This window comes from Podarcis bocagei, assembly GCF_964188305.1.
Source record: "Podarcis bocagei genome assembly, chromosome: 13".
Taxonomy (NCBI): Eukaryota; Metazoa; Chordata; class Lepidosauria; order Squamata; family Lacertidae; genus Podarcis; species Podarcis bocagei.
In genome coordinates, this window is record NC_138138.1 from 47,149,947 (window position 1) to 47,171,659 (window position 21,713).

At 45.9% G+C, this 21,713-nt stretch overlaps 1 protein-coding gene across 1 annotated transcript; it reads right to left on the reverse strand.

Annotated features, from left to right (window-relative positions):
* Positions 1-9,328: 9,328 nt before the first annotated feature.
* Positions 9,329-21,692, reverse strand: RAB2B (RAB2B, member RAS oncogene family). Its single transcript, XM_081168224.1, has 8 exons — positions 21,523-21,692; positions 18,505-18,576; positions 16,719-16,786; positions 15,583-15,665; positions 15,113-15,205; positions 14,366-14,477; positions 11,298-11,366; positions 9,329-9,881 (listed from the first exon to the last, which is right to left on the reverse strand). The coding sequence occupies exons 1-8, from the start codon at positions 21,566-21,568 to the stop codon at positions 9,786-9,788; spliced, it is 639 nt and encodes a 212-aa protein (XP_081024350.1). The 5' UTR covers positions 21,569-21,692; the 3' UTR covers positions 9,329-9,785.
* Positions 21,693-21,713: the final 21 nt, after the last annotated feature.

The following is a 21,713-nucleotide window of genomic DNA, read 5'->3' on the forward strand; positions in this document are numbered from 1 at the left end:
TCTATTTTCCGTCTCTTGGTCCATATGATGATGCTGGTCCATATAATAATGAAAGCTAGAAAATCTGACTTTGCCCTCAAGTAGTGAAACCATATGGTATTTCGTATTTCGTCTCAAGGAAGTGGGATTTGACTTGCAGGCTCCGTGATTCATTCCTGGCCTTGAGACATTGGAAGACGGCTATCATATATCCTCTCAGCATCCCCTTATCCAGACTAAACATACCCAGATCATCTTTTTCCAAGATGATGGACCATTAGGGTTGCCATATTTCAAAAAGTGACAGTCCAGAGGACACAAGTTGTTAAGCCTTTTTTTTAAAAAAAAAAAAGTTTAGTATTGAGCTTTTTTTACTGAGCACTCTTTTGGGGGTTTATCAGAAATAAATCCTAATGTGCTCAGTGTGGCTTACTGAGGCATCAGGCATAAGCCTGCATTTTATTAATGTTTGATCAGGACTTGTATATTAAAGAGTGAGCTTAAAAGATTTTCAAACGATTCATGCCAGGCAAGAAGGCTAGCTGCTTAAGAAAACCTTGGCCATTCTCCTAAGACAAGGGGCCCCTTTTGATTTATAGCAGAAAACAATTCTCAAAGTCGTAAAAGCTGAAAATACAGACTAAGAGCAGGACATTGACCCTACATGTTACAGAAGATAACAAAGGCAGAGATAAATATAATTAGGAATGGGCAAATAGTAAAATGATACCATGGGCCTCTCTTAAACCTTGAGCTGTATTTTCTAAGGCCAGAGGCAAATGGGAGAAAAAACATCTAGCTGGCAGAAAGAGAGGCTTTTTGGGAAGTCTTTTTAAAGCATCCAGCTAGGAAGTCTTTTTAAAGCTGTTTCTTCCTTAAACAGATAATGGGAAAAGCAGCTTGCTGAAGGGGGGGGATGTAAACTGAAGAGCCTTCTTCTGAAACTGTTTTAAACTGAGTTCTTCTTTTTTTTTTCTCTTTCTCTCTCTACTTTAAAAAGGCCTTATTCCTTTTAAAAGGTTACCTATGATAATGTATGAAATATATTAGCTTAAATATATTGGCTTAAATGTAACTATGCAAAGGATTTAGAAAGTAACAAATTTAGATGTTAGATTCTTATTTCATAGAATCATAGAGTCCTAGAGTTGGAATAGACTACAGGGACCATTGAGCTCAGCCTCTTGCCAGACAAGAAGACGCCATCAAATGCTGTCCAGATATATTAGCTGTCAGAGAAACCTTCAAATGAAGGATATCTTTCAATGTTGATGTGAAACTCAAGATCCTTGACATATGTTTAAGATAAAAATTTAAGATTAACCATTTGTTTTAGAAGGCAATAGGGCAGGGAGGGCAAGAGGTGAGCTGGTAATTAAGATTCCTTGTTGAGACACATGTAAGATATATTACTACTTATTTGTCATTTATAGATGTAACAATATATAGCTCTTTGTGTTCCTTATAAGGACAGGAGGATGTGGGTGTATCTTTTAGGATTGGATATAGCAATCAGCCAATAGGAAATCCAACCAGGCTGATTGGACAGAGGCAGCCACAGGAGGAGCAAAGGGGGCTGGATTAAGGGAATATAAGGGCTGGCCATAATGGCAGGAGCCAGGCCAGAGCTTGGTAACCATATACCACTGTGCCTCTCATTTATTTGTCTGACAAATAAATAATTATTTTAATTTCTCTATTGCTGCGTTGAATATTTCATTCCAGCTAAGCGTTAACCACAAGCAGGGTGCTACATTTTATGGTGCCTGCGACTCGGATAAGTGGTCTGCTGGAACGCAGCGCCTTCGCCTCACTGGACGGGGTACAAGAGAGAGGACAACTGTGCCTACCCAGCGCGCACTGGAAAATTTTTTTCCAGGGGAACGCAGCAGTCTCGTCTGTCTGATACCCTGCTCACTGGCGGCGACGGACCGGGGGGAAACGGAACCAACCAAGGGTAAGTGCACAAAGGGATTTTTGGCCCTCCAATTAACTGGGAGGAAGAGAAGTCTTGATCAAACTTCTGCGTCTCAGTAAGTGGGAACTGAGTACGCTAGGTGGTTGGATACATCAGATGGTGATCTGGTGGGGGAAAAGGGAAGAATGGGAGGTAGTGTGTGGTGAAGTATCTAACGCATTGTATGTGTGAGAAAGTACAGAGCAATCTGTAGCTGACCTGAGTGTGGAGTGGGTAGTACTTCGGTTCCCAGTGAGGCGACTCCATCTGGGCAAGGAAACCCACGAAGCGTGTGTGTGAGTGACTGAGTGGATACTTCACAGGGCCATACAATGGGAGTTGGGGGTTCAAAAGGGGAAAATACACCTCTTGAATGTATGTTAAATAATTTTAAGAAAGCCTTCTCAGGGGCATATGGAGTCAAAATGACGCCAGAGCGCTTGAGAACGTTATGTGAATTAGAGTGGCCGAAGCAAAATACTGGATGGCCATCTCAGGGAACTTTTGATATAAATTTAGTAAGCAAACTTTGGCCTAACATCGCCAAAGAAATTGGAGGGTGCCCAGAACAATTTTCATATATAGATTCCTGGCTGAGCACATTAAATAAAAATCCTCCATGGATAAGGGAATGCAAAGTCCAACGATGCAAATTATTGGCTGTAAAAGCCGAAGCTAGGAAAGGAATCTTGCCAAATAAACTCAAACCCATTTTTGAGGGACCAGAGGAAGAGCTGCTTCCACCTCCACCTTATGCTCCACATCGAAGGGAGCCAAATCCAAACACTCCACCAGTTGTAACCCCAAGGCAAGAAAGTGGAATGAATAATGGGGCTGGAGTCACAGAACTTGATTCCTTGATAGATTATGATAAATATCTTCAGGAGGCATTGGAGGCCTATAATAAAGCCCAAGCAGAAGTGGTTATTCCATCTGTGAGTCCCAGTAGAACTCCATCTACAGTCTCTTTTAGTGAAACAACTGATTGCCTACCCCAAACCCCTGTACATCCAAGTCCTAGAGAATTATTACAGAAGTTACAGGGAGACCTTAATCGGTCAGCAAGCAATACAGCCAGGCGTATAAAGCTGCTAAAAGAACGCCTTGGGACAAATACCATCCCCTATGATTTGAGGCCCCTAGAGCAAAGCGAAGAGAAAGATCACGTAGTAGCCCCTCTCAGAAGAGTATTTGATGCACTTGAGGAGCCTGTGCTGGTTAACGGGCAACTCGGACCACGGCCACCTCGAACTTCGACCCTCCAGTACATTCCATTCACAACTACGGATCTGATGAATTGGAAAACACACACCCCATCTTTTGCAGAAAAACCTCAGGCTATGATGGACTTGGTGACTTCAATAATAAATACTCATAGTCCTACTTGGACAGATTGCCGCCAGCTCCTGAATACTCTGTTCACCACTGAGGAAAGGAGAGACATAATTGAAAAGGCACAGATATATTTGCGTGAGCAGGCCAGAGTGGGAAATATTTATAATATTGACCGTCATCTCCAAGACAACTTTCCCTTGGAAGATCCTAATTGGGATCCAAACAATGTAATTCACCTGGCCAGACTTACCACCTACCGCCAGACGCTTGTGCAAGGTATCCGCAGGGCATGCCAGAAGCCCACTAATATGTCTAAAGTCTCAGAAGTAGAACAGAAACCAAATGAGAGTCCAGGAGACTTTTTAGAGAGGCTGCAAGAAGCCTATCGTATATGGACTCCTTTTGACCCTGAAGCCCCTGAAAACAGCAGAATGATTACTGCTACATTTGTGGCCCAGTGCGCTTCTGACATTCGTAAGAAAATTCAGAAATCAGAAGGATGGGAAGGGATGCTGATGAGCCAAATTATGGCCATTGCACGCCGAGTTTATCGGAATAGGGATGAGGCTGAGAAACAAGAGAAGAAGAAGTGGCAGAAGGAAAAGATGGTGATGCTAGCCACAGCAGTGATGTGTTACCCATAACACACTGTTTCGTGTTCGGTGCACACCCACAAAAAGACTTAAGTTGTCACCTTTTGAGCTCCTGTATGGGAGACCGCCCTCCTTTGTTCAGGATATTCCAACTGACCTTAAACAAATAGGAGACCATGTGACACAGGGACAAGTGCAATCTCTCTCCCGTGTTTTTGTTTCTCTTAACAGGTGGGCCCTCGAGCGCACGCCGTGCAGCATTGCCGAGCCGATTCATCAGTTCCAGGCTGGCGATAGCGTATGGGTGAAAGAGTGGAAACGTGATCCACTTGCACCTAAGTGGCGTGGACCTTACACCGTCTTGCTCTCTACTCCAACAGCGGTGAAGGTAGCTGAGGTGACCCCCTGGATTCATCACTCCCGTTTGAAGAAGTCCGAAGGCAGTTGGACGTGCAAAGGTGACCCCTCTAATCCTCTTAAACTGACTCTCTCCAAAAACCCCTGTATCTAGCCCTACCGAGAACGGGCTAGGTCACGGGCAACATTTGACGACCGGCCTGCTGCAGCCACAACCTGGAAGCTGGCTGACCTGCGCACGCCTGAAGCTTGAGGAGCATCTGAACCAGCGATTGTGAAAGGAAAGATTCTCTTATACAATTAATTGACTGCCCACCTCCTTGTGGAACAATTATCAGATATTGCTCATTGGGGATCCTCGGGATATATGTTTTGGTCTTGGTGGTTCCCCATTTCTGTCACTGGGGGAATTATATTGGGACTAATATTTATTTGCTATCACTATAAGGTAATCTTTTGTGGAAGGAATGCATATGCTAGACATCAACATGATTCTATTAATCCTGATCCCTTGGGAAGGGGAAGGGTCCTTGAATCTGGCCAAATTGACTAAATATGGATTCCACCATGACCACAATATGTGGGTAGGTTTAGCTGAAATGGTAGCCAATGTTGCAAATAGGACCAATTGCCTTGTTTGCTCTCTTGGGCCAGATGATTCAGAGGGAGGTATGCCCTTATTACCGATACCATTAGATGCCATTGGTATGGTAAGCGAAATACCACACCAAACAGAAGTACAGAATTTCCCCGGATGGAACTCAACTAAACCATTACGAGTTATACCTGTACAAGGGGAATTCTGTGTACATAGATCATCAGATGCAGCTGATTCTACCATGATAGGCTCTTCTCATTGTCACTATACTTGGGATAATATTAAGAATACCTGGGCACACGATACTACCTATCGAACTCGGGATGCCTTGCCCTGTGCACCTCCTTTTATTCATGCATGGAAAGTAGTATGGAACATAACTGTGACAGAAAAAGGCAATCTAACATACTGCACTGTGAACTCTCTACCTCTTTTGCTATTTCGCCTTCTGTACTCCACGTACCAAAGACCTCAGACACGATGGTTGTGGTGGATATGTGGAGAATGGGCATACAAGAAACTCCCCTCCAAATGGAGTGGGACTTGTTTCCTGGGATGGGTATTACCACCAATGTGAATTATGCCCACTAGTTCGCCCAAGCGAACACGAAGAAACGCTGATATTTCTCATATAGCAGGAGGAAGTACCCAAAGTTGGAGCGGTACTGATGATTGGCCACCAGAGCGCATTATAGCCTATTATGATCCTGCCTCCTGGAATCCTGGTGAGCTCATACAAGGGGCACGGGATCCTATTTATAATCTAAACAGAATAATTCGATTGCAAGCAGTAGTGGAACTTGTAACCAATGCAACGGCCAAGAGTTTGAGACTTATTGCACAACAGTTGGATGAAAGTAGAGCCGCCATTTTGCAGCTGAAAATGGGAATGGATTATGTACTTGCCAAGCAGGGAGGCCTATGTGGAGTCTTGAACTTGACAGGGAATGCCTGTTGCTTTAACATTTCAGATAATGGTGAGGCAATCCGTGTGTTGGCCACAAAGATGGAGAATATAGCACATGTCCCAGTACAAACATGGGAAGGATGGGATATGGGATGGCTCACCAATTGGTTACCTAATGTCACAGGACTCAAAGGGATACTATTGTCTTGCTTGTTTTTCTTGACAGTAGTGGTAATGGTTTTATGTATGATGCCATGTATCATTTCATGTTTTAGAAGTACAATTAGCAAGATGGTTTCAAATGAAACTCTACCTCATATCATGGCCCTATACAGAGCTTTACCTCAGGAATATGATGAAGGTCAAGCTATCAAGGACACTTGGGACGAAGGTCCTTGAGCTTGAAAGGGGGGAATGAGGCATCAGGCATAAGCCTGCATTTTATTAATGTTTGATCAGGACTTGTATATTAAAGAGTGAGCTTAAAAGATTTTCAAACGATTCATGCCAGGCAAGAAGGCTAGCTGCTTAAGAAAACCTTGGCCATTCTCCTAAGACAAGGGGCCCCTTTTGATTTATAGCAGAAAACAATTCTCAAAGTCGTAAAAGCTGAAAATACAGACTAAGAGCAGGACATTGACCCTACATGTTACAGAAGATAACAAAGGCAGAGATAAATATAATTAGGAATGGGCAAATAGTAAAATGATACCATGGGCCTCTCTTAAACCTTGAGCTGTATTTTCTAAGGCCAGAGGCAAATGGGAGAAAAAACATCTAGCTGGCAGAAAGAGAGGCTTTTTGGGAAGTCTTTTTAAAGCATCCAGCTAGGAAGTCTTTTTAAAGCTGTTTCTTCCTTAAACAGATAATGGGAAAAGCAGCTTGCTGAAGGGGGGGGATGTAAACTGAAGAGCCTTCTTCTGAAACTGTTTTAAACTGAGTTCTTCTTTTTTTTTTCTCTTTCTCTCTCTACTTTAAAAAGGCCTTATTCCTTTTAAAAGGTTACCTATGATAATGTATGAAATATATTAGCTTAAATATATTGGCTTAAATGTAACTATGCAAAGGATTTAGAAAGTAACAAATTTAGATGTTAGATTCTTATTTCATAGAATCATAGAGTCCTAGAGTTGGAATAGACTACAGGGGCCATTGAGCTCAGCCTCTTGCCAGACAAGAAGACGCCATCAAATGCTGTCCAGATATATTAGCTGTCAGAGAAACCTTCAAATGAAGGATATCTTTCAATGTTGATGTGAAACTCAAGATCCTTGACATATGTTTAAGATAAAAATTTAAGATTAACCATTTGTTTTAGAAGGCAATAGGGCAGGGAGGGCAAGAGGTGAGCTGGTAATTAAGATTCCTTGTTGAGACACATGTAAGATATATTACTACTTATTTGTCATTTATAGATGTAACAATATATAGCTCTTTGTGTTCCTTATAAGGACAGGAGGATGTGGGTGTATCTTTTAGGATTGGATATAGCAATCAGCCAATAGGAAATCCAACCAGGCTGATTGGACAGAGGCAGCCACAGGAGGAGCAAAGGGGGCTGGATTAAGGGAATATAAGGGCTGGCCATAATGGCAGGAGCCAGGCCAGAGCTTGGTAACCATATACCACTGTGCCTCTCATTTATTTGTCTGACAAATAAATAATTATTTTAATTTCTCTATTGCTGCGTTGAATATTTCATTCCAGCTAAGCGTTAACCACAAGCAGGGTGCTACATTACTTCTAGGGAAGCATACATAAAAATTGTAGAGCTGGGATGGACCCTTATAATCCATAGTCTTAATCTTTTCCCTAAACAAATGCCCATGCAGGAACACCTCTGGATGTGTTTTTGGCATTCTGCAGAATGTATCACTCCCACACCTTTGAAATACATCATTCCTCCATCAAAGAAAGGACTACCCCTGCATTTAATCACCCACAGATCCCCACTTTCAGTTTAATAAATTGCAGAACAGGCAATGGTTGCATATACACCTTCCATTTCAAGCACACACACACTCCACCATGAATTGTGGGGACTCTAGTTTACCCTCACAGATCTATAATTCCCAGCACTCTTAAGCTACAGCTCGCATTAAACCCCCCCCCCCCCCAGTATGTGTGCTTTAAATGTATGGCATGTATGCATCCTCACCCCACTATAACTCAGTGGAAGAGCACATGCCTTGCATTTAGTAGGTTGCCACATTCAGTTCCTCACATCTCCAGTTTAAAAGGATCAGCAGCCGGATGGGCATAAGTCCTACTGGATGAGGCCAACGCCCCCTCTAGTCCAGCACCCTGTTCTCACAAAGGCCAAACAGGTGTGCATGGGGCGCTCACAAGCAGGACCTGGGTGCAACAGCATTCTCCCCACCTGAGGTTCCCATCAGCTGGGATACTCCCCCTGAAACCTACACAGACATGTAGAACATTAATGTGTTTTATACAGTGGTGCCCCGCAAGACGAATGCCTCGCAAGACGGAAAACTCGCTAGACGAAAGAGTTTTCCGTTTTGGAGGTGCTTCGCAAAACGAATCTCCTATGGGCTTGCTTCGCAAGACGAAAATGTCTTGCGAGTTCCTGCTGGTTTTTCCCCCTTCCCCCCTTTTTCTAAGCCGCTAAGCCGCTTATCAGCTGATCCGATAAGCTGATAAACCGCTAAAAGCCGCTAATCCGCTAATCCGTCAATGGGCTTGCTTCGCAAGACGAAAAAACCACTAGACGAAGAGAATCACAGAACGGATTCTTTTCGTCTTGCGAGGCACCACTGTAATGTGTTTTAAGTGCACTGCTGATTTTGGGAGAAGTTTTACATAGTTGTTTTAAACTATTTTTACTGCAGTGCTTTTGTCTTACTCTCTTTGTAAACTGCTTTGAGGATTTTACAATCAAGAAATGTATACATTGTATGTATATTCTAAAGATCTCTGCCTAGGCACAAAGCACATTCCTTTGTTTACTCCAATAGCCAGAGATACTATCTCTTGCCCGCAAAGAGGATGTCACTGCGCTCAAAGCAAGTGGTTTTGATGCTTGTTGGTAGCTTCTGTTATGGAGCTGCCATGGCAGGATGCAAAACAGTCAAGTCCATTCAATATATCAATTTTTCCTTTCTTCTCCCAATATATAAATACATGCCAGAGATATCATCAGTTTCATTGGACTGGTCATGTGGTCTGGATGCCTGATTATCGTCTTCCAAAACAACTACTCCATTGCCAGCTTAAGAACAGAAAGCGAAATACCAGTGGACAACAAAAGAAGTTTAAAGTCGCTCTCAAGGCAAACCTTAAAAAAGGCAGTATAAGCACAGAGAACTGGGAAACACTAGCCTACCAGCGCTCCAGCCTTTACCATGGACTTTGAAGAAGCACAAACTCAGGACGAAAGGGAGAAATGTGCTAGGAGGAAGGCACGCTTGGCAAACCCTCACCATGATCAACTCCCGCCCGGAAACCTATGTCCTCACTGTGGAAGGATGTGTGGATCCAGAATTGGCCTCCATAGTCACTTACGGACTCACTGTTAAGACCATGTTCATGGAAGACAATTTTACTTGGCCACGAGTGATCACCAAAGAAGACATGTCAGAGAATAATGTCAAACATGGAAATATTTAATACAAAGCTGAAACAACAGTGCAGTAGATCTTAAAATCTAAGACTGGATTACACTCTCCCCAGCTCCTCTGCCAAGGCGTCTGTGAACCCAAAGTGTGGGCAATGGAAAGCTCCAACATTAGAAGAGGAAACTGCTGGAGGAAAGGCACAGATTGGTGGAGGAAGGAACCTGGAAGCACCATTCGCCTACGAGGGAGTGAAGAGAGGTCCTCAAATGGGAGGCTTTTGGAAGAGTTACTACTAGCACCCCAACAGCCACCAGCCAAAATCAACTCTAGGGCAGAGATAGGCTGTAACAAGGTCGAGGGAAGGTGAACTTGAAGGATTCCTGCCCCCAGTGTGGTGCCTGAAACCGAAAGAGAGAAAGAGAGCATGACACGGAAGAGGCATCTTCCCGTGTGTTCCCCAGCCTGGATGGACTTCAGGGGAAATTCAGCAGCAACCTGACCGGTCTCCAGAGGCCTGACGACCGTGGCCAGCGGAGGATCTTCCTGTGGGTTCCTGGGGGCCGATCCTGATGCCGTTTCCCTGCAGGTGGAGAAATAAAAGGGCTTAGTTAACAATAATCCGAAGGAAAGCCAGGACTGCTTTGACCGCTTGAATGATACCACCTGTGACCGCCCAAGCCCATTTTGGCAAGCCGCAGAAAGAGGCGGTCCCTCTAGGCCAGGAGTAGCCAATCTTGTTCCCTCCAGATGTTGATAGGAATTGTGGACCAGCAATATCTGGAGGGCGCAGCATTGACTACCCTTGCTCTAGGCAGCGGCTGTTTCCTCCAAGAGACTCCTTCAACTGAGTCTTTTAAAAGTCTGAAACTGGGTTTCTGTAGTTTCCAGCATTGCTGCCTCCATCTGTGGAGATAGAACATAGCCACCGTGGCTAGGAGCCATCAATAGCCTCCATTAATTTGTATAATCCTCTAATCTAAACCTTGGTTTAGTGCTGCGTGAATGAGCTTTGCCTCCTTCCAGCCGGTACATTCCCTGCTCTCCTTCTCTGCGTGAGCAGGAGGAATCTGGAAGCATTTACCTTCTTTTAAACACAGCCTTTTGTTTGTCTCAGCTGAGGAACATGATTTAACCCTGTTTTGTTTCAACCAGCACATGGTTTGATGTAGGTTTTTTAAAAAACAAAAACAAAAAACCATAGTTCATGTTCAAACCATGATCTTGGTTTGCATTTAAGCAACAAGTTACATTTAAGCTGGGAAGCTTTCGCTTTCTCTATCTTCTCCTAGCCATGTGAAAGGTGATGACAGGAGAGCATGACCTGAGGAGGCAGCTAGGCTTGTTCATGTAGCATTAAGTGATGGTTTATCACTACAGTCTAATGTGACCATCGTCTGAGCTGGTATAAGGCAGCTCTCGATGTTTGCTAGGGACGTGGGTGGCACTGTGGTCTAAACCACTGAGCCTCCTGGGCTTGCTGATCGGAAGGTTGGCAGTTCAAATCCGCACGACGGGGTGAGCTCCTGTTGCTCTGTCCCAGCTTCTGTCAACCTAGCAGTTCAAAAGCATACCAGTGCAAGTAGATAAATAGGTTCCACTCTGGTGGGAAGGTAAATGGCATTTCTGTGTGTTCTGGCTTCCGTCACTGTGTTCCGTTGTGCCAGAAGCGGTTTAGTCATGCTGGCCCCATGACCCGGAAAGCTGTCTGTATACAAACACCAGCTCCCTCGGCCTGAAAAGCGAGATGAGCGGCGCACCACATAGTCGCCTTTGACTGGACTTAACCGTCCAGAGGTCCTTTACCTTTTCTTTTTACCTATGTTCGCTAGTATCCTAATATACAAAATCAAGTTTTATTGCGTTAAAATTTAATACAAATCACTTTACAAATCTGAGAACTGCTTGTACTGACACACATAGCCATTAGCCAATCCCCACCCCAGCCCCATCACAAAATTTGATGGGCCATCAAGGGAGGCCACTAGGTCTGACTTGCCTCGTTGTTAACATCAAAATGGCCTTGCTGGATCTTTTTATAGATGGCTTTAGCTGTGTGGAGAAAGGCCTGGAAGGAGTAGATAGAAGGGGGAAAGTTTTTTTTAAGAAACAAGCAAGATGGGTAAAATAATACAGCAATAAAGACAAGTTCCTATCCTGCACATCAAAATGGGACACAGAAATGGGTCTGGCACTAGTACAGAGGGGGAGGTATTTTCCCTCTTCCAGGGCACTGCATTCCATACTGTCTACCCATCCCGTTTTTCTGTTTTCCTCCTCCAAATCCACAGTCAGCATTCTGTCCCTGCTAAGCTTGCTCAGTCCCCCACCAGAGGGAACGATACAGGCCAAAATATATGCAGGCAAACCATTCTAATGAAGGCTGTACAGGATGAACTCTCCAGCAGCTGTTGGGTATCACAGATAGCTGCTAGCTAGCCATGGCAGGAAGATGGACCTGAGCATCAGCAAATCCCCTCTTCTCTGAGCCCTTATTGTCCGTATAATACATGATTGGGCTTGTAAACAGTTACTTCATGTGTCACCTGTAGCAAACAAGAATTACCTTCAAGCAATCAGGCAAAGAAGCTTTTCTAAACTGTAAGAGAGCTGGGTTCTTCCCCCACCTCTCTGCACCCCCTCCCAACCATATTCCACAAATAACCATCTAGATATGGTGTGGTAAGGAGGCTAGCAGGCTCCCCCACCCCACTCCACATCAGCTACATTCCCCCCCCACCCTAATTGGAAAACTGCACAGTTAAATGGACCTGGGAGAATCCAGGAACCTCTGTACGCCTCCAATGCCAGTCATACAAGTCTAAATGGGGACTTCTGTTTCCATTTAAAGTTTCTGGTCCTCATGACAGCTAAGATGGGCATGAAATTGTATGGATGGGGATTGTCAAAACCTCAGAAGCCAGGGCAGTGCAGGACTTCCAAGGAGCAGGCTTTCAGACCTTCAGACCTTCCCATCTGTAGCTCAGCGACAGAACATCAATGGTTCCTCTTCATCCTGGAGAAGAGTGACTAGTGGGGTGCCACAGGGTTCTGTCTTGGGCCCAGTCTTATTCAACATCTTTATCAACGACTTGGATGATGGACTCAAGGGCATCCTGATCAAATCTGCAGATGACACCAAACTGGGAGGGGTGGCTAACACCCCAGAGGACAGGATCACACTTCAAAACGACCTTGACAGATTAGAGAACTGGGCCAAAACAAACAAGATGAACTTTAACAGGGAGAAATGTAAAGCATTGCACTTGGGCAAAAAAAATGAGAGGCACAAATACAAGATGGGTGACACCTGGCTTGAGAGCAGTACACGTGAAAAGGATCTAGGAGTCTTGGTTGACCACAAACTTGACATGAGCCAACAGTGTGACGCGGCAGCTAAAAAAGCCAATGCAATTCTGGGCTGCATCAATAGGAGTATAGCATCTAGATCAAGGGAAGTAATAGTGCCACTGTATTCTGCTCTGGTCAGACCTCACCTGGAGTACTGTGTCCAGTTCTGGGCACCACAGTTCAAGAAGGACACTGACAAACTGGAACGTGTCCAGAGGAGGGCAACCAAAATGGTCAAAGGTCTGGAAACGATGCCTTATGAGGAATGGCTAAGGGAGCTGGGCATGTTTAGCCTGGAGAAGAGGAGGTTAAGGGGTGATATGATAGCCATGTTCAAATATATAAAAGAATGTCATATAGAGGAGGGAGAAAGGTTGTTTTCTGCTGCTCCAGAGAAGCGGACACAGAGCAATGGATCCAAACTACAAGAAAGAAGATTCCACCTAAACATTAGGAAGACCTTCCTGACAGTAAGAGCTGTTCGACAGTGGAATTTGATGCCAAGGAGTGTGGTGGAGTCTCCTTCTTTGGAGGTCTTTAAGCAGAGGCTTGACAACCATATATCAGGAGTGCTCTGATGGTGTTTCCTGCTTGGCAGGGGGTTGGACTCGATGGCCCTTGTGGTCTCTTCCAACTCTATGATTCTATGATTCTATAACATGCGTCTTGCATACACAAGGTAAATTCCCAGCATTTCTGGGTAGCACTGGGAGAGAACTCTGTTGGAAGTTCTGGAAAGCCACCTTCAGTCCATGCAGGCCAGAGGTTTTCAACCTTTTCGAGTTCATGGCTCCCTTGGCCAATTACATTCTTTCTGCGGCACCCACTCAGGAGCCAGTTATGTCACCCCCTGCCTGCAGAGCTGGCAGCCTCTCGCCCTTTTTCGAACACCTTTGTGGAGTGTTCCCTCAGCTTCCTCTGCTCTCCCCTCTACTTAGGAGTCCTCTGGGCAGCCGCTGCCACTGCCCCCGGTCTCTGATCTGCCCCCATCCAATGAGAGGTGCCTCCTCACACTGCCCCACAGGGGCCTGGGAAGAGGATACACCCAGCCTCAGTATCCCAACGGAGACTGGCCAAAGGTGAATGTGAAGCCAGCACCTTACCTTGGGAGGTGGCAGGGGCAGCAGCGGGCACTCAGCTTCCAGGCAGGCCTTGCACACAGCAAGCACAAGAAAGGCCAGTACAGTACTTGCTTGCCCTCCTCTCACTAGCCTCCATTCCCAACAACAAGGGCTGGTGGACTGGCTGGCTGGGCTCCCTCGCCCACTTGCTTGCTTACTCCGAGGCAGCCTTCACTCCTGGCAACCAGCACCCCCCGGCCAGCCCCAGAGGCACCATTTGCCTGTGGAGCTTGTAGCCACGGCTGCTGCAACAAACAGCTGTGCAAGCTTTTGGCAGGCAGAGACATGAGAGGGCATCAGAGGAGGGAGGGAAGGAAAGAGGGACAGAGGCCAGTGTTGCCCACAGCACCCCTGATCATCATTCAAGGCACCCCAGGGTGCCATGGCACACTGGTTGAAAACCACCGGTGTAGACAATACTGAGCTTGATGGAAAAGTGTCTGATTCAGTATAAGAAATATAAGCAGTATATGTTCTTCTGCATGCGGTAAGAAGAATAAGTTATGTGAATGCTTTTCCTGCCCCAAAAGGAAACACGGACTGGAAGGGAACTGGGGTGGGGGGAGGACAGGCAAACACCCAAGATTTTCTTCACCTCTTCTACGTTGGATGCTGTCTTTGCAGAGGTCTCCATGAAAACCATGCCGTGTTCCCGGGCAAAAGCCTCACCTTCTTCCTTCCGTACAGCTCGCCGATTTTCCAAGTCACTGCGGGATGAGAGAGGCAAGAAATATTAATTAATAATAATAATAATTTAATTTATGAATCACTCCCTACGAAGCACCTTGAAGCGATTTCACAATACAGTGCAAACATATACTAAAACAAATGCACATATATTCTTGTTCTTATTTATTCCGCTTAATTTACAAATCAGCTAAACCACCACCTCAAGGTGATTTACACATAAAGTAATATACAAACATCCCAATTCACTATTATCTACCCCAGGGGTCAGCAAACTTTTTCAGCAGGGGGCTGGTCCACTGTCCCTCAGACCTTGTGGGGGGGCCGGACTATATTTTGGAGGGAATAAATGAACGAATTCCTATGCCCCACAAATAACTCAGAGATGCATTTTAAATAAAATCACACATTCTACTCATGTAAAAACACCAGGCAGGCGCCACAAATAACCCAGAGAAGCATTTTAAATAAAAGGATACATTCTACTCATGTAAAAACATGCTGATTCCCGGACCGTCCGCGGGCCGGATTGAGAAGGCGATTGGGCCGCATCCGGCCCCCGGGCCTTAGTTTGCCTACCCATGATCTACCCCGAGTCCTTGGCCGGTGGGGATGGGGGAACAGGTGAGTTGGAAAGCAGAAGATGACTGGATACCTCTTATTGCCGATGAGCATGACCACCATGTGGGAGCTGGAATGCTGCCGCGCATCTTCTAGCCAGGTGTACAAATGGTTGAAGCTTTCCCGTCTGCACAGAGCAAGAAAGGTAGGTCAGGGTGTGCAGTAGGAGCCTAAAGTTCCACCACTCATCTGGGCCAGCAGTGAGCGGAACATAAAGTCCCTGTCCGCTCCCCCAAGTTAAACTCTTTGCAGCACATTCTCAGCCATGCGGACCCTAAGACCCACGGTCTGACGTCGTAAGAAGAGTCTTCTGGATCAGGCCAAAGTCCCATCTAGTTCAGCATCCTGTTCACGCAGTGGCCAACCCAATGCCCGTGGGAAACCCGCAAGCAGGATTTGAGCACAGGAGCAGCCTCCTCTCCTGGGTAATTTCCAGAATTACTCCAGCAGTGGAGGCAGAGCATAGCCGTCATGGCTAGTAGCCATTGAGAGCCTTGTCCTCACCTGGTGATGTCATACACCAACAGAGCTCCGGCAGCCCCTCTGTAGTACGAGCGAGTGATGGAGCGGAAGGATTCCTGGCCAGCCTTTGGAGTGGGAGAGAACCAATCAGGAAACACAAAAAAATGGAGTTGTCTAAACTACAATGGTACCTCTGGTTACTTACTTAATTTGTTCCGGAGGTCCGTTCTTAACCTGAAACTGTTCTTAACCTGAAACACCACTTTCGTTAATGGGGCCTCCCTCTGCTGCTGCGCCGCAGGAGCACGATTTCTGTTCTCATCCTGAAGCAAAGTTCTTAACCCGAGGTAATATTTCTGGGTTAGCGGAGTCTGTTACCTGAAGCGTATGTAGCCTGAGGTACCACTGTACTAGCTAAGCATGCCCACACCTATAGCACTCATCCCCTTTCCATCCCTCTTCCCAGGAAACCCTGGGCATTTTAACTGGAATAGAGGCCTCCTGTTTTAGGGCATACCTGTACCATAAATTTAAAGTATACCACTTTAACAATCATGGCTTCCCCCGAAGATCCCTGAGAATTATAATTTGTTAGGAGTGCTGAGAGTTGCAAGGAGACCCTTATTCCCCTCAGAAAGCAACAATTCCTAGAGCGCTTTATCAATCCATCTTTTTAGGGAACTCTGGGAATTATAGTTGTTGTAGCAGCACCTTAACAAACTACATTCCTCAGGATTCTTGGAGCAGTGGGGGGCCACAACTGTTAAACTGATGTAAGAGTGCTTTAAATGTATGGTGTAAACGTGCCCCAGTCTCCTTAGCCCTCAATCCCCCTCCCCCCTCCACTTTCCAAAATTCGGACCCACAACCCCTCCTCCTGAAATTCCAGCCTCTCTGTTCTCCTAATTTGTTCCTTTCTTCCTTCCAACTCTGCAGCCCTGGAGCAGTTGGTTAAACAGGGCTGGAGGAATAATTTCCTGCCTGTCAACACTTAAGTAAAACAAAACAAAACAGGTTGGAGCTCTGGCTGGGAGCAGATGCCCAAGATGGGGATAGACAACCAACTAAAACAAAATGATCCCTGTGAAGCTGAAATGCCCTTGCTCTGTTTTGGCACTCCGGTCCCCAAAATCGTTCCTTTGCATTTGCAAACGGTCAAGGCTTCAAGGGGAGCTCACCGTGTCCCAAATTTGCAGCTTGATCTTTTTGTTGTCAATGGTGACCATCCGTGCACCAAACTCTACACCTGGTGGAGAAATGGAAGAACAGGAGAAAGCTCAGAGGGGAGGAACTCTCCACAACCCCAACCCGCCATATCATTCAACCCATGTTTCTCATTATATCCCGGCCTGTGAAATACCCCCCCCCAACTCCTTCCAGTTCTACCACCTTCAGCCAACCAAAGGTCTTCTGCTCCTATAAGCGACCCATTCTCCCTCACTGGTCCTTAGACATGAAACTCCTGGCTTGGATACATATGTGGCATCTTTTCTCTCCTTCCTGTTGTCCTCAAATCCAGCAGCAGAGCAAGCCGATCAGGCACCTGGAGCGGTGCATGCCCTGCACCCAGGGGCAGGGCCAGCTGGGGCAGGACACTCCATGGGGCCTCCGAGGAGTCAGCCTGTCTCCTCCCACTCAGCTGCCCTACAGCTGAGGGGGAGGCAGCAGGCGGACTGTTGGGGGCAGCACGGAGCCTGCGGGCGCCCAAGCCACTGCGTCACTCCCAGGAGAGATGAGTGGCTTGGGCGTGCTGCAGAACCTGTGGTGAGTGCTGCCAGCATTTTATCACCCCCTCAGTGGTGACACTTGGGGCGCCCTACCCCCCACTGCACCCCCCTTCTTCCGCCCCTACTCAAATCCCCCTTTATCCTCATGCGTTATCTTCTTCCTCCTCATTCCCACCTGCTATCCAAACTGCTAAGCATGTGTCTTTGGTCTTCATTCCTCCAGGCTTTCCCCATCATCTCTCTGTGTCACTCTTTTATTTTAAATTGCAGGCTCCTGGAGAGTGGAGACCCTTTTTGCCTATGTGGCTCTGTGTATGTACATACTTACATATATATACATATACACATGCACACACACGCACACAGAGAGACCTTACTGTATGCTTGTGAAACATGGACCACTTATAAATGCCATCGTCAGCTCCTCGAAAGATTCCATCAATGATGTCTCCGAAAATTTTTACACATCACTTGGGAAGACAGGTGAACTAATGCCAGTGTACTGGCAGAAGCAAATATCACCAGTGTCGAAGCGATAATTCTTCAACATCAACTTTGTTGGACTGGCCATGTTGTGAGGATGGCTGATTATCGTTTCCCAAAGCAATTACTCTATTCCGAATTTAAGAAAGGAAAGCGTAATGCCGGTGGTCAGCAAAAGAGGTTTAAAGACTCTCTCAAAGCAATCTTTAAAAAAATGTAGTATAAACTCTGACAACTGGAAAACACTGGCCTGCGAGTGCTCCAGTTGGAGAACAGCCTTTACCAAAGGTGTCGTGGGCTTTGAAGACACTCGAACTCAAGATGCAAGGGAGAAACGTGCTAAGAGGAAGCCATGCTTGGCAAACCCTCACCATGATCAACTCCCGCCTGGAAGCCTATGTCCCCACTGTGGAAGAACTTGTGGATCCAGAACTGGCCTCCACAGTCACTTACGGACTCACTGTTAAGACCGTGTTCATGGAAGACAATTTTACTCGGTCACGAGTGATCGCCAAAGAAGAAGAATACACACACACACAAGAGAAAGAGAGAGAGAGAGATGGTGCTGTTGTTATGGACTGCGTTTCTGTACACGCTGAAAAAGAGCCTCTGTGCTCCCCTGTTCTCTCCCTACCGCCCAGCTGTAGGGCATCGTGTCCCCCCAGCTTTGTTCCTCCAGTCCAAATACATGCAACAACACCCCCTCCTCTGGAACCCTGCTTAAATAATACCCCAAGGCCCATTGGGGACTCACCTATGGTCAAGTCATGGACAGCTGTGAACCGCTTATCTGTGAACTGTAACAAGAGGCAGGATTTCCCAACACCTTTGGAGAAAAAAATAGAAAATAAATTCAGAAGCTGTTGTACAAAAACAAACAAACAAACAAAGCCCTTTGATTAGTGGTGGCTGGTGCCCATTGAGACCCATAGGATGGAAGGAAAAAGGCCCACAAATGCCAGTGCCAAGCAGAGACACCAACTCTAGCTTTGCTCCCAGCAGAGTTCTACAAAGGCAACACCTGCAACAAGGAGGAAACCCACAGACAGTGCTGCCCCTGGTGGAGGCTGGCAGAGGACCAACTGATGTTTATTTTTGTTTTAATTTTATTTATTTATTCAATTTATATACTGCCCTTTATCCAAATATTCCAGGGCGGTATACAACATTAGGAACTTAATTTACACGGCATAATAATAAAAAACATAAGACACAGCATAATCATCAAACAAGCATAATAACAGCCCCCCCCCCCGCCACATTTAACAGGCCATAGATTGTTTAATGGCCAAAGGCAAAGAGGACTGTTTTCACCTGGCATCTAAAGTCATGTAACGATAGCACTGGGCGAGCTTCTCTGGGGAGAGCATTCCACCACAGAAAAGGCTCGTTCTCATGTTGCCATCCTCTGAACCTCTTGGGGAGTGGGGACATAGAGAAGGGCTTTGGATGACAAGCAGAGGGTCTGAGTCGGTTCATATGGGGAGAGGCGGTTCTTAAGGTATTGAGATGCTGAAGCTTTGTAGGTCAAAACCAGCATTGGTTGGTGGGGCGGGGCCTTCTTTGTCCTATGGACTGGCCTCGAGTTGTACAAGTTACAATGAAGCCTCTGCAAACCTCTTGGGAGAATTTCCACACTTTCTCTCGAGACTTTATTTATTCGCCATATAGACAGTAGTTCCTTCTTTATACGGCTGTCCTGCTCCCTTTTATGTGGCTCTTAAACTGGCTTTATCAATGTTGTTTTTAAATGTATGTTTTGCTTGTTGTTTTTGTTTAGTCGTTTAGTCATGTCTGACTCTTCGTGACCCCATGGACAAGAGCACGCCAGGCTTTTTGCTAAATTTTCCATTTGTTTTATATTTGTAATTTTGTAACACTGCCCAGAAACAACATGGTCCATAATTTGGGGAGAAAAGGCAAGCAGGCATGGCTAAACAAGAATGTCTTTGCTCTTCACTAAGGGGCAAACAGACTTCCTGAAGTAAGGGCCTCTACAAGCTAGGCTCTGTGACTTAAAAGGCCCAGTCTTGCATCCCACCTAACCTGATGATGAATCCAGTGGCTGGGCAGGAAAATGTGGGAGAAGAGGGTTTGATGACAGGCTATGTGAAGGACCATTTCAGGCAGAGTTGGAGAACCCATGAGCCTCCAGATATTGCTGGACTCCATCTCCCATCACCCCCAGCAACCAGCATTGACAATATTCAGGGATGTTGGGAGTTGTGGTCCAGCAACATCCGCAGTGTCCCAAGCTCCCCATTCCTTTAAGGCTTTGTAGGCAATAACTCATACTGTCTTGTAGAAAAATAGAGACCCTTTATTTCACTTCCACAATTTGGTTAGCAGGCGTGAAACCACTCCCATCTTCCATTGCTTTGATCAACAGCACAACTGAATCTCACCATCTCTCTGTTCTATACTGGCAGCTAAAAAGGTAAAAGTAAAGGAGCCCTGGATGGTTAGGTCCAGTCAAACTTGGCTATAGGGTGTGGCGCTCGCCTTGTTTCAGGCTGAGGGAGCTGGCGTTTGTCCTCAGACAGCTTTCTGGGTCTTGTGGCCAGCATGACTAAAACACTTAGGGAGGCTCAGTGTTAGAGAGACTTGTAAGATTATATGTAAGATATAGTATGGTTGGTCTGCGGGGACTTTGCAGGATCTTGGCTTCTGAGCTTAGACCATCTTACCCAAACCTTGTGTATGGTTGGTGAGGGTGGGACTGGGCATTAAGATTACTGTGTATAATTGATAATATTACTGCTGCTCAGCCTACTCAAAGATCTACATTATAATACTGAAGAGAGCCAGTGGAGACAAGGCATCAGCTGAGGGAGGCGCTTTTGTTCATGACACCTTGCCTCTGTAACTCCGTTTGTGTCCACTTCCCAGGTTTCCTCCCAGATTACAGTCACGTTCGCAACCCGAGGTATGACTGTACTGTATCTCTTTGCAAAGAAACAAACTGAAAATGCTTCCTTTTGCCCTGTCCTGTCCACCTCCAGCTTTCAACAGGGTTTGAAACCTGCTGTTGTTACTATTACTATACTATTATTGCAACATAATGCAACAATCCTCCTGAACTGTAGTAACCTGTCATCATGGGTTATATGTGTTTAGACAGTGATTTTTTTTTTTACAGCAGTGATTTTATACCTGTGCATCATCAGTGGGTCTAAGATCCCTGTGATTAAGAAGTACAGGGAGGAGGAATTAAAAAAACAAAAATGTAAGGCAGACCTATCCAAGCCTTTCCGTGGTTCCCACACTGACAGCCCAATTCTATGCATGTTTACTCAGAAGTAAACAGAGCTCAGTGGTGCTTACTCCCAAGCAGATGTTGTGTTTTGCTAGTTAAAACTGTGCTTTGTTCTGTCCTTTTAATTCTAGTGTGATTTTAGGAAACGTCACGCATCCTTGGGTGGGCTGTGCCAAAAAAGGGGGGGGACTATAAATAATGTCACAAACAAAACAAAACAAATGTGCACAGGATTTGTAGCCTTGTGTTGGGGAACCCAGAGCTAGGAAGTGGTCCTTTTACACAGTGTCAGATGGTCAATATCTGCAAAATGGGATCAACGGTGTCCTTCCTCACAGGGTTGATGTAAGGTCGCACACTCTATATAGTGACCTAAATAGTGACCTCTCTCTCTATGTATGTATATGTATATACATGGTGAGCAAGTTCATATTTGCCTTAAATAGTAATATCCCCGCCCCCACAGTCCCCACCCCCGACCCGTGGCTGAAACTCCCTCATTTTCCCCGCCCATACCGGTGTCCCCGATGATGACGTATTTGAAGAGATAGGCGTAGGACATGGCTCTGAAGCCCCCCTAAACCCCAGCCCCGGCCTGGAGGTTCTCCAGGGGCCACTCTAGCTCACTCAACAGCCGCCATGTCTATTGCTCTCGCGCTCCCTGTCCTTCCTCTCCCTCCCTCCCCCGTCCTGTGACGCTCTGGTTT

What these genes read in the sequence shown, in the direction of transcription:
- RAB2B (XM_081168224.1), bottom strand. Translation starts at nt 21,568, where the DNA reads ATGTCCTACGCCTATCTCTTCAAATACGTCATCATCGGGGACACCG. An exon ending in AGCTGCAAATTTGGGACACG is followed by an intron (nt 15,666 to 16,718) that starts GTGAGCTCCCCT and finishes CCCACTCCAAAG; the next exon opens with GCTGGCCAGGAATCCTTCCG. An exon ending in ATGCTCATCGGCAATAAGAG is followed by an intron (nt 14,478 to 15,112) that starts GTATCCAGTCAT and finishes CTCATCCCGCAG; the next exon opens with TGACTTGGAAAATCGGCGAG.